Here is a 12,990-nt window from a genome sequence, read left to right on the forward strand (position 1 = left end):
ATTAGGAAGATAAGAAAGAAGGAAAATTCCAGTAGAATAGATTTTTAAACGGGTAATGATGAGTTTTCTGTCCTGAAGTCTTTCATGGCACGCAGAGTAAAATGCCAGGAGAGGCTGAATCTAATCCCTGTATACACTCTGAAAGCAGAGCATGGGGAGAAACACAGAGACAAAGTGACTGTAAAGCAGGTTTCTTCAAGTCTCTTATCAGTTTTTCCAGTGAGAGAGTAATGCTTTTTGTGGACAGAGGTTTTAACAACTTACGCTCCTTTTAAATGGTCAAAGGACACAGCAGTGATGTGTGAGGGTTCATTAATTATTGCTCTTACTGATGTTTGCACAGGCTGTTAGTATCATAAATGTCAATCTGTCAAGAGACTGTGATAGGTTCTAAAAAAACTGATTGAATACCTCAAAAGCTGTCATGGAGCCTGAGATTAAACAGATTCATCTTTCTTAGAAGTAAGGGAAGATGTGGGTGAAGGAAATAAAGGAAGGCTTCCTTCTCTTTGTTGCCACTTTGCTTCTCCCACTCTACTATTCTAAATTGTGAGAGTTGGCTTGTACAGAGGGCTACGAGCTGGCCTGAGATGTCAGAAGGCCACAGTCATGGTTAGCAGCCCTGGGTGTGTGCAGGCTGCCAGCTGCACACTGATGGGAGATTAAGATTGGGATTCAACTTTGACAGACCTGATGCAATTTATCTGGAAATTTTGGAGAGAGAACATGAGTAATAAAGACAAGAACAGTGACAGCAAGGAACAAAAGTGAATTTCTGTCAGAGACAAAACAGAATTTTAAAAGAAGTAGCTCTGTTTGTTGTCTCCAGTCAAGCTTTCCAGTTAAACTGTGTTCCTAAACTGAAAGTCCTACCACTACTTTCTGCGATTGGCTAGAAAAGTACAATTAGAAGAATTTTAGTCTTCAAAAGATTGTATGTTTAAAATTACTGCACCGGTTTCTCTGTCATAAACTAAGCAGTGGTTACCGTTAAATCTATAGAGCTAATAGGTAAAATACTTTTTCTTAAAACTTCCTTTCCTCATTTAATCACATCATTATTCTTCATCAGACTTTCCTTTGACTTGAAGATCGGATGTGATATCTTTCTCATTCTGTTAAATATTGGCTGTGAGGAGGGGGGTCTGGTGAGTACCAAAAACGGAATCTGGCATGGGAGTGTGGCCGCTCTTGTATGGGTATATCCAGACTCAAGATCATGTTCTCAAGAAAAAGCATACTGCGGAAAAAAACTGCTTTGTTGGCCCTTTATGAAGGACCTTAATTAGAAGCTACTCTTAACTCCTGGGGTGGGAACAATTTCTAGCTTGCCACTACAGTTCCTCCTGCTGCTAATGAGCATGCTCCTTGCAAGGACTCATTTCTTCTGACAGTTAAAGCTGCATATAAGTTATTTCAGTTCACCTTTCTCTCCACACTTAACCCTTACTGCCCAAGTTCAAATTATGCAGGTAGACTGTTGGGTACGTCCCTTCATTGTTCAGGAAATTGAAAATGCTTCAGGGTAAAAGGAATGAGATTTGTGAGCAAAAAGTAAATAAAGTTTAGTTTATTAAAAAATGTATGGCATGAGGATTCCTTTAATGCTGGCCATGTTTGAGTCTTTTCTTTCTGATAGACCTTTTCTAATAGACATAAAATTTATAATTTAATAGTTGAATTATTTAGTTCATTATTGTATAATTAGAATTCCTTTCCTGGGCATCTGTTACTCTCATTTAGGCAACTCACCTGATGGCGCAAGGTTTCATTAAGTAATTAGCAGAGAAGATGTAAATTTCTTATGCAGACATAACGATGATCCTGCAGACCGCTATTTATTTCATGAACTTCTAATTAAAACACTAAGTTGACTTGTGAGAAAATGCCAAAGAATAGTTTGCTTCACCAAGAAGTTATATAAAACACATTCACCTTCCTCGATGGCATTGTGTAGAGGATTGTAAACAGTCCAGGGAGCTCTTTTTCCATCTCTCTCTGGGGTAGGGGGTATTAGGGGGCACAATTTCTTTCCATCTAATAGACCATCAGCTGAGTAAAGGGTAAGCAGGCATATTCCAGAGCTTAAAAGTTGTGGATCTCAGCATAGGCCGTGTGTTGTGATGGAATACTCTTTCATCAGATTAGGTAGTGAATTAGAGGAAAAGAAGTCAAGGCTAGGCTGGTGGCCTAACATTTTGGGGTCTCAGCAAATGGGTTGTTTGGTGATAACCAGTGATTACAGTTTTATAAATATGAATGCTATGTTCCAATAATAGGAATGATACATTAAAAAATTTTTTTTTTCTTTATATGTTATTCCCTTGCATATTTGAAAATAGTTAGCTCCTCCTTGCAGTAAAGGTTTGCTTTGGAAACGGGAGGGTGCTGTGCAGGTCAACAGCATGTTTAATGATTTGATGAACAGACTCAAGTGGAAAAGAGCTTTGAATGCGAACTCCACATTTCCAGACACACTGTTTTATCAGCTAGTGGTGTAAATGAAAGAGACTTGGGGTCTGAGTGGTCCTTTTTGCCTTAGAGGTGTGCTGGCATCATGTCAGGGCCCTCCACATTTTAACAATATCAATAATAAGAAGGCTTCACCTAGCTCCCTCTGTTGTGTAGGACACACACATACACCCCACGGGCACCCTCTGGGCGTGCGTGGGGTTTTTTAGAAGGATGCTCCAGATTTAGGACCTTATCTCAGAACAAGCATTGTTTTTTTGTTACAGCTTTTGCTCTAGGATTATCTGTTCTTGTTACCAAAAAAAAAAAAAAAGTATATCTAAATAAGGTTATTAATACAAATAGTCCATTGTTTTTTGAAAAAGGACCCCCTGTAGAGCAATGTGTGGTTCATACAAGGTGAGTTCTTTTCGGCTGGCTGCTTCGTAATCATTTACATTTAGATTGTTGCCCTTGTACAGTAAGGGGGAGGGGGCCTGGCATGTCTGTGACTGCTTTAGTCGCCACACAAACTGAATCTGAACAGCTTCCCTCAGCAGAGCTGGGAAATAGGCTGAACTTGCTTTCAATTGTTTTCATCAAAGGCCTTGTTTAGTTGGTTTGTATTCGGGGGAAAATGTCATGTAGGACTGGAAGAATTAAATGAGATGAAAAATGAAGTTTGCAATTGCTAAGAATGCTGCATGCCCTCTGTGTGTCAGTGCACAATGCCGTTGAGTTGGGGAACTGTAAAAAAACCTTTCCATCCCCGGTGTCGGGGCCAGTGGGGGCTCTTGGTGAAGTGCAGCATCTTTCTCACACAAAGGGAGACTGGGGAAAGGAATACACAGTCTTCACTAAAGTACATCCAGCTGGTTGCTGCTTCTTACAAGAGCCACTTTAAAAAGAGAATCAGGATTGCTTAAGAGAAGATATATTCATTCAAGAAATACTTATTGAGTTGTAGGCATGGAGGACACACCAGTGAACAAAACAGGCAAAACTTCTGTCTGCCTGGAGCTTCCGTTCTCCTGGGGGACCTGTTAAAAGATAAGTACTATGGAAGAATAGAAACCACATGCCTAGACAGGGTCATCAGGGAAGAAGGCTTCATTGAAAATGTGACTTTAGAGCAAAGACTTAAAAGAGGTGAGATCCCATGTAGATGTGAGTGAAGAGTCTTCTAGACAGAGGGAACAGAAGGTGCAAAGGCCCCAAGGTGGGAGGCAGTAAGGAGGCTAGTGTGGGTAGAGCATAGGGAGGAAATTGCAAGAGAAAGAGGTAAGACAGATTAGTGGGGAAAGGGGGAGGGGCAAATCATACGGGGCCTTTTGAGGTTCATAGTAAATATTTAGACTTTTACTCGAGGTGGGGAGCTGTTGGAGGGTTTTGATCACGGAAGTGACTTGGTTCTAACTTGATTCTTAACGGGATTACTTGTGCTGCTGTGTGGAGAAGAGACTCTAGGGGCAAGGGCGTAAGCAGGGATACCAGTTAAGAGACTATTGTACTAGGTGGATAAGATGGTGATGGCTTGGACAAGAGTGGTGGTAGTTGAGGTGGTGAGAAGTGGTGGTTTCTAGGTGCATTTTGAAGACTGTTTAGAGATTCCCTTCTAGAGGTGGTTTAGTACAAACCACTTTTGGAACCTTGGCAAGAGGTATATCCTCAGTATGTAGTGGTGGCTCTTCCAGAAATACAGCCCCCAAGTGCTGCCTTTGTTTTGAAGGTAAGAGCTATTTAGAGCCTGCCTGTGACATGAAATTTTTTGCATTTTAGATATATATTTCTTAAGGTTACAAAAATCAACAGTTGTCACATACTACATCTCCTTCCACCTGCCAACTTGGCATCAGCCCTAGGTTTGTGGTGCTCAGTGCTGCGTCTGTTCCACCCCACAGTGGAGGCCGTGGGGCAGCTTCCTTGTGAACAAGCAGATAGTCCTTCACTTCTCAGTGAAGTTGGGATAATTTTTAATTTTAGGACTTAGTTTCTATGTGTTTAGTTGTGTTTAGGAGTAAAAATATGAGTATTTCTGCTAGAGATCATCTATCAAGTACTGGCTTTGGGTGCGTAATTGTGCTAAGCATGGTGATATAAAGAAACATTAGACATAGTCCCTTCTCTAAGAAATTACAGTCTACTTGAAGACAAGCAAATCCCCAAGAAGTAAATAACGAATACAAGCAGTAAACAGCTAGGACCCAATGAAGGGGTACAGACAAAGAGAGAGTTCCACCTCCAGCTGGAATAGTCTCCTCTCCAAGCTCAGGACTAGCTTGTTAGAAGTCAGCCTTTGTTCAGTGGGGCCAGAACTTGTTCTCTTGCTCACACAGGTCCAGTTCCTCGAAAAGGGCAGTAGCCCAGTTGGGAGAATGCCTGGCAGTACACTGACCAGCTGTGCTTGCCAGGCCCGGCACTAACCATGGTCCCCAAATGTGTTGTTTTGGTCAGATTCACACTCTGAGAATGAAGCTTCGCCAGTGAAACGGCCACGACTACTGGAGAATCCCGAACGGTCCGAGGAAACCAGTCGATCTAAACAGAAGAGTCGACGTCGGTGTTTCCAGTGCCAAACCAAACTGGAGCTGGTGCAGCAGGAATTGGGATCGTGTCGCTGCGGTAAGCATCTCCCCTAGTGGCATGATAGAGATTGTGACCTTGCCACTCGGACACCATTTTGTGAAGTATTCCTAAGAGGCTGAAGCCCTTCATTCTCCTCCTGAGCACCTCACTGAAGCTGTATGTCTGGAGCTTGAGACATCAGGAGTGGAGGATTCTTGCTTCTTAACATCCTTCATTTCCTCTCACATATAGAAAAGAGGTAAAGACATCCCCAGCTACTCTTACACATGTTTCTTTAGAGTTATATTGTCACTGGTCAGTGCTTTCAACTTCTCCCCACCACGTATTACTCTGGTTCCTTGCCATTGATGACTTATGTAGAAATTAACCAAACCAGCTAAATTCTGGGATATGTACCATAAAATTCAGATATTAAATTAAATTGGAATGAGTTTCTTACTATTTATGATAAATGAAAGATTTCTCCCCCACATCCCTTTTAAATTAAAGTTTGATTAGAAAATTATTTTCTTTGAACCATAGTTCATCCAGTCAGTTAACACCTTAGAAATAACTTCTAACCTTTCTTTCTGTATCCGCCAATGTAATACAGACTCTTAGAATTGCTGCACAGGGATGTGTTTTTAAAAACTTTATGCCTACCCACAGCAGAACAAAACTTAGGCCAATTCTTCCTCTCTCTTTGACCACATGTATCGTGTCACATAGGAGCAAAATTGTGTAGCTGCGTTATGTTAGGCTGCCTTACAGTTTTCCTGTCCTTGTCTCTATTTCCTAATTTAAAGCATAGTGTTATCAGATTGTTCTGTGGCATCAGATTGTCATCAGTTCAACTTTGAGACCTGGCTCTAGCCTCTCAGAGCTATGTATCCTTCATCCTGAGGAGTAGTAAGTTTTGGAAGACCCTTTCACCTTTGGGATAGCCATGATACCGTACAAGTACTGTTACTAGCAGTCAGGACTAGATAGTTTGCTCAGCAGTTATAACGCTGCAGTCACTGAAAGTCCTCCGTCTTCTTAAGAGACAACCTTTGCTGCCCTGTTAGAAATGAGGAGGGAAGGGAGGGAGTTTCGAGAACTCCTGTTGCTGTCATGAACACACTCTTGTGTGTGTGGTGCTCAACAAGATTAGAGTTGTTCAGCTGAAGAAACAGGTACCAGCATAGGGAGTCCAGGTGTCTTATTTTTTTAGCTTGACTTTTTTTTATACTATTAAATGCTTGTGAGAAAGTGCAAAGAAGGAGGCTAGAGTAAGAAGTGGGAGCAGAGGCCCTCAACAGTTTTCAGACGTCAGTTGTGTTCATTATGAGTCAGGTGAGTCCAGGACCTTATTCTTAGGCTATATTTTGATCAAGTAGGAGAACACTGCAAGGTAAGTTAGAATTCTTGGTGAGGTGTAGGGCAGGGATACTGTGCTGGGCCAAGGAAACTGGCGTCTGAGGCTAACCAACTCCCTCCAGGCTGAAGGATTTGTCTGATCTTCTGTGGTCTGCTCATTCTTGCTTTGGTCTTCATTTGAACTGTCGGGGAGTTTAGCGGTTTACTCTGTTACCAGCATTGTGAAGCCTGCCTGGCCATTTTGCCTGTTGCTTTCTTAACACAAGCCTTTGGTTCCTAAATTAGAATCATGAGATTTGCTTCTGTCTTATGTTCTTGTTTCCATCTTGAGAGTAACTGAATCCTGGGTATTACACAGGATTTGCCATGGTGGATCAAGTAATTGGTCCATCAAGTGTGCTCTCTTGCCTCTGGCAGTGGCTAATACCACTTTTCCTTGTCAGGCAAGCAATGAGAATTCACAATTTAGTGCTGTAAGACCCAGCAGTGTTGTAACCAAGTCTCTCAGTTTACCCTTCAGCTTTGATGCAAACCACCTAATTTCCTAGGTCTTAGTGCCCAGCTGAAAGAATCTAGAAATACATGTTAGATGACTTCATTTCTCTAAGTGAAGCCGACTTAACTCTTGTGCTCTTCACCCTCTTGTGTAGGAGGCTAGATTTCTAGACAGCTATTACTTTGGGTTCACCACAGACATGCATTCTTTTTAAATGATCTAACATGTAGTCCTTTGGCTTATGCCTAATTCTGAGGGTCTGGTTGTTAGGGAGATTTGACTTTTCTCCTGGGGAAGACTAAAAAAAAAAAAAAAAGACGCTGAGCTTTCTCTAATCTCCAGATGTAGCCTTCGTAGAGACAACTGGGAGTTCAGTTTGGCCCACTAAGAGCATTACACTTATGTGCCCTGAAGAAATGACTGAGTCAACTGCTGTACTTTAAAAGATGAAGGACAGCAGTGGGAACATACACCTCTGGGACTGTCTTTGACAAATAGCTCTTATGTTCCTCCTGCCTGTCTGCTTGGATCTCTCTAGGAAAGGGAGAGATGTGTAGCCTGTTTCCTTGAGGATGCATGGACTGTTGGAGGGACATTTAACTGCCCTAAAAGGTTTTAGAGGGGGGAAACACAGTAATTTACTACTGAAAGTGAAGGCTCAGAAAGGTAGTTTGAACTCAGAGCACTTCTCTACTGTAGGAAAAAAAAAACATATATATATATTTTGTTTTTTTTTTCTTTTCACAGTCTTTTCTTCCATTCCCCTTCCACTCTGTACAGGTTATTAGTTGCTGACAAGAAATTCACATCTCATAAATAATGCTTAAGAGCCATTGCTATATAAATTGAATGTGTTATGAATTGTGATGGGCCTTTTTGTAGCATTCGATGCCTAGAGCAGGAAGAACAGAGGATGTCATTTTCATTAATTTCTAATGAGGCGCCAATTAAAGGCAGGGAAGATGCTCCAGAGGGAAGAGTGGCCAAGCTTCCCTGAATCCTCCGCCCCAGGGCTGTCATCCAAGCACTGCCAGTGGAGCCTTCTCTAAAAATTCCATTAAATTACAGTCTCATCGAGAGCACACACAGACACATTCAGCTTCCCTTTGATCTTCAGAAGAGCAATTTGTAAAGCGAGTTCTGAGCCTTCTCACATAGGGAACGGCTGGAGGTGATAGGAATTGTTAATTGCCAAGACACTTCATAAGGAGTTGAATTTTGAAGATGAATTCTGTGCCTCACTGTGACTAGATAACCTTTAAATCAACCATACCAAAGTAACACCCGTTTCCTGTGAAATCTTTCAGGGTGCCAATTAGAAAAGGTATGTGGTGAGACTGGGATGATACCCTGAATCCAAGAGTATCTTCAGCAGTTTAACTTCTCAAGGTAGAAAACAGTTGCATAAAAATGGATTTATTTGTTTCATTTTCTACTCAGTAGGCAAATCGGTCATCAGCTCATTCTCATTGCAGGAGCTTTGTCTCCCCAAATGACACCTAGAGGATGTTTTTTAAAAATCTGGCCACCCTCATCAAACCTGGCCCACATTACAACCACATGAATGCTGTATTCTCTAAGCAGAATCTTCATGATGCACACAGCAGGGCTTTTTAATCACTGTGCGTTGCTTCCCAGGACCACAGAATTTATTTTTAACACCAGTCTGAGAGTTTGCATAAGTTACAGCGTATTTTCGATTGACAGTGCCTTAACAAACTGTAAGCAGATATGTGCTGTCTTTTAGGACAACGGTGGTTTTACTAACCTGAGTAATCTGACTTTTTCATTGCTTTCAAAATAGAATTTCTTTTCTGTTTGAAAACTCAGAATGGTGCTTTAACTGATGTCTTTGGAGTAGTTTATCATTTCCAAGTGCCTCAGTGGTCATTTCTGCCTGTATTCACTGACAGATCAAATTCAGCAAGCATTTATTGAGATATGACTATTTACAAAGCATTTTGCTAGATTTCATGGAGAAAATAGCGGAAAACTTTTCTGGAAGCTCATAGTCTTGGTCAGTGGTTCTCAAACTTGAGTAGACATCAGAATAACCTGGATGGCTTCTTAAAACAGATTGCTGGACCCCACCGCCAGAGGTTCTGACTCCATAGTATGTAGTGGGCTGGAGAATGTGCATTTCTAACAAGCTTCCAGGTTATGCCGATGCTGTTTTTGTCTGAGAACCACACTCCATATTTTGAGAACTACTGTTCTAAATCCTGGAAAACTTTTTACAAGTAATATGTCTGGGTCCTACCTTAAACAATAAAGTCAGAATAGATCCTCAACAGAAAAGTTGAGCAGAAGATACAGACAGCTTTCATGTACCTCCCCATCTCCCACACCTCACAGTTTCCTATTACAGTAAAACCTGCAAAAGCTGGAACCTGTGTATGACGGAAACCTGTCAGAGAAGGAAAACACAGATATTTTCCACTAATAGAGAGTGATAGAAAAATGTTAAGACTGCACCCTGTCAAAGGTGGAAAACATGTGAGACCTGGAAAAACAGGCCAGTCCCGTTGTTCTGGCTCTCACAGGTTTCACTGTATTAACGTCTTGCATTGGTGTGGCTCATTTGTTGTAATTCATGAACCAGTGGAGCCCTAGGGGCACAGTGGTTAAAGAGCTCAGCTGCTACGCAAAAGGCTGACAGTCTTAATCCACCAGCTGCTCCTTGGAAAACCCTGTGGGGCATTTCTGCTCTGTCCTATAGGGTCGCTATGAGTTGGAATTGACTCGTTGGCAATGAGTTTGGTTTTTTTTTTAAATGGCTTTTGACAAATGCATAATGTCTTGTTTCCACCATTGTAGTATCGTACAAAATAGTTTCACTGTCCTAAAAATCTCCTGTGCTTCACCGATTTATCCTTCCCCCACTCCCCCCACCCTCTTCCCCCTGGCAACCACAGATCTTTTTACTGTCTCTATAGTTTTGCCTTTTCCAGAATGTCATATAGTTGGAATCTTAAAAGATGTGGCCTTTTCACAGTAGGGGACAAGGAGGCTGGTGATAGGGAACCCAAGGTTGAGTAAGGATAGTGTTGATGTGTTGTGAGGTTGTTAACCATTGTCATAGGGCAACATGTGTACTGTTAAATGAGAAACTGTTTTGTTCTGTAAGCCTTCATCTAAAGTGAGAATAGCAGCACAGTTGGAAGAGCGTAGTCGCTGTCACTGAACTGTGCATGTAGAAAGTTTTGAAATGGTGTATCTTTGGCTATGTGTATTTTCACCAAAAAAAAAAAAAGGTTGAGAAGTTAGAGGGTTGACATGTTGTGGGGTTGTTAACCAATGTCATAAAACAATATGTGTACTACTGTTTCATGAGAAACTATTTGTTCTGTAAGCCTTCACCTGAAGTACAATTTAAAAAAAAAAAAAATGTGGCCTTTTCAGACTGGCTTCTTTCACTTGGCAGTATTACTAAGGTTCCTCCGTATATTTTTGTGGCTTGATAATTTACTTCTTTTTATCACTGAGTAGTATTCCATTGTATGAATGTACCATAGTTTGGTTATCCGTTCACCTATTAAAAGACATCTTGGTTCCTTCCAGGTTTTGGCAGTTATGAATAAAGCTGCTGTAAACCTTCCTGTGCAGGTTTCTGTGTGGACATAGTTTTCAACTTGTTTGAGTAAATACCTCGGGTTTTTTTAAAATGGTATTTTATTGTGTTTTTGGTGAAAGTTTACACAGCAAGTTAGGTTCCCATTTGACAATTTCCACACAGATTGTTCAGTGACATTAGTTCCATTTTTCACAATGTGTCAACATTCTCTTTAGTTGTGTTCTCGTTGTTCCATTTCCAGCACTCTAGTTTCCCTGCCCCCTTCTCATCTTTACTTTAAAAAAATGTTGACCTTTAGGTCTCATACAGATGTTTTTTTTAGTAGAGCACCAATCTTGGGATAATATCCTTTGTGTGTCACTTTACTATTTCGCTGAAGGATGATCTCAGGATAGTTTCGGTTCAAGGTTTAAAGAGTGTCACAGGGCAGTAGTCTCAGGGAGTCCTCTGATCTCAACTGGTCCAGTTAGTCTGGTCTTTTTTAAGAATTTGAGTTTTGTCATACATTTTCCTCCCATTCTATCCAGAACCATTTATTGTGACCTCGGCCAGTGGTAGTAGCTGGGCACCAGCTAGTTCTTCTAGTCTCACGGTAGATGAGGTTGTGGCTCTTGTAGGCTATCAGCCTTGTAGACTTGTTTCTTCTCTGAGATTTTGGTTACCTTCTTACTCTTTTGCTCCTGATGAGTAGAGGTCAATGGTTTTATCCTAGATGGCTGCTCGCAAGCTTTTAAGACCCCAGGTGATACACACTTCACTAGAATGCAGAACTTGGACTTTGTCAACTGTGTTACACCAGTTGACTCAGTTGTCCCACAAGACTGTAGTCCTAAGCCTTCAGGCCTAGAAAACCAATATCAGGAGGTGTTTGGTTATGTCTGATGAGTATCTGTAGTTTTGTCTTCAATGCATATACGTGCTTGCACACACGTATCTATATTTACGTGTACACATAGATACGTCTGGAGCCCTGGTGGCGCAATGGTTAAGAGCTCAGCTGCTAACCAAAAGGTCAGCAGTTTGAATCCGCCAGCTACTCCCTGGAAACCTGTCCGTGCCTGCACACACATATCTATATTTACGTGTACACATAGATACGTCTGGAGCCCTAGTGGCGCAATGGTTAAGAGCTTGGCTGCTAACCAAAAGGTCAGCAGTTTGAATCCACCAGCTACTCCCTGGAAACCCTACAGGACATTCTACTCTGTCCCGCGGGGTCGCTATGAGTCAGAATCAACTTGATAGCAATGGGTTTCTTTTTTGTTGTTGTTGTTACAGATAAATTTCTATCTGTTCTCACATATGTATACACCTGTACTTACCCATATACCTATATGCCCATACCCATCCGTATGTGATCATACACTTGATTTTTGGTCTTTGTTAGAGTTGTTGCTGTCCTATATATGTCAGGTTCTTTAGTACAATGCCTAGGATCTTAATTCCTGGTTTGGGTGGTAAGACTGTTTGTAAGAAACTGCCAAACTGCCTTCCAAAGTGACTGTACCATTTTTCATTCCCACAAGCAGTGGATGAGAGTTCCTTTTGCTCCACATCTTCGTCAGCATTTGGTGTTGTCAGTGTTTTGAATTTTAGCCATTCTAGTAGGTGTGTAGTGGTATATTCTTGTTTTAATTTGTAACTCTTTAATGACATAGGATGTTGAACTCATCTTTTCATAATGTTTGTTTGCCATTTATATATCTTCTTTGGTGAGGTGTCTGGTGGGCTCTTTGGCCCACCTTTTAATTGGGCACTTTTAAATTGAACTCTCAATCTTGGGAAGCTTTTTAAAAATCGGGTGTCTGGACCCTACCCTAAACAATTAAGTTAGAAAAAGTTTCCAGGTATTGTTTTAAACTTTTTATTTGCAAATAATTTTTTTTTTCCTGAATCATTTGAGAGTAAGTTGACCTTTTACCCCTATAACCTTTGATGAATATTTCCTTAGAATAGAGGTATTATTTTACATAACTAAAGCAGTTATCAACTTCAGCAGATTTAACACTGATCCTGATACAAAACTTTTATTGAATCTGTTGTCTGTATTCCGGTTTTGTGAGTTCATTCAATAATATGTTTTATAAAAGCATTTTTTTCTCCTCCAGTACAGGATCCAGTCCATTATCAGGTATTGCATTTAGTTGTTAGGTCTGTTGAGACTCTTAGAGTGGAACATTTTCACAGCTTTTCTATTTCTTTTAAGATACTGATATTTTTGGAGAATACAGCCCTTCTACAACCTCTCCCCTTGACCCCCAGCTTTTTTTAATAGAACACTCCTCATTTGGAGTTTGTCTGATATTTCTTCATGAGTAAATTTAAATTGTGTATTCCTGGCCAGAACACTACATAAGTGATGTTGAGTCCTTCTCAGAGTTTCACATCAAGAGGCACTGATGTCCATCAGTCCCTCAGTGCTGTGTTAATTTTTTTTTTTATTGTACTTTAGGTGAAGGTTTGTAGAATAAATATTTTCTCATTAAACAGTCAGTACACATATTGTTTTATGACATTCGATAACAACTCCACGACATGTCAACAC

The 12,990-nt window shown here is 40.9% G+C and overlaps 1 protein-coding gene across 3 annotated transcripts in view; it reads left to right on the forward strand.

Moving 5' to 3' along the window:
• Positions 1–12,990, forward strand: part of ZFAND3 (zinc finger AN1-type containing 3) — a 387,749-nt gene that overhangs the window by 332,267 nt on the left and 42,492 nt on the right. For all 3 annotated transcript variants that reach the window (XM_004379422.2, XM_023734151.1, XM_023734150.1), the window contains one exon: positions 4,906–5,073. In XM_004379422.2, the coding sequence (XP_004379479.1) occupies positions 4,906–5,073 (168 nt within the window). The remainder of the gene's footprint in view (positions 1–4,905; positions 5,074–12,990) is intronic.

Source organism: Trichechus manatus, unplaced genomic scaffold (assembly GCF_000243295.1).
Source record: "Trichechus manatus latirostris isolate Lorelei unplaced genomic scaffold, TriManLat1.0 scaffold00065, whole genome shotgun sequence".
Classification (NCBI taxonomy): Eukaryota; Metazoa; Chordata; class Mammalia; order Sirenia; family Trichechidae; genus Trichechus; species Trichechus manatus.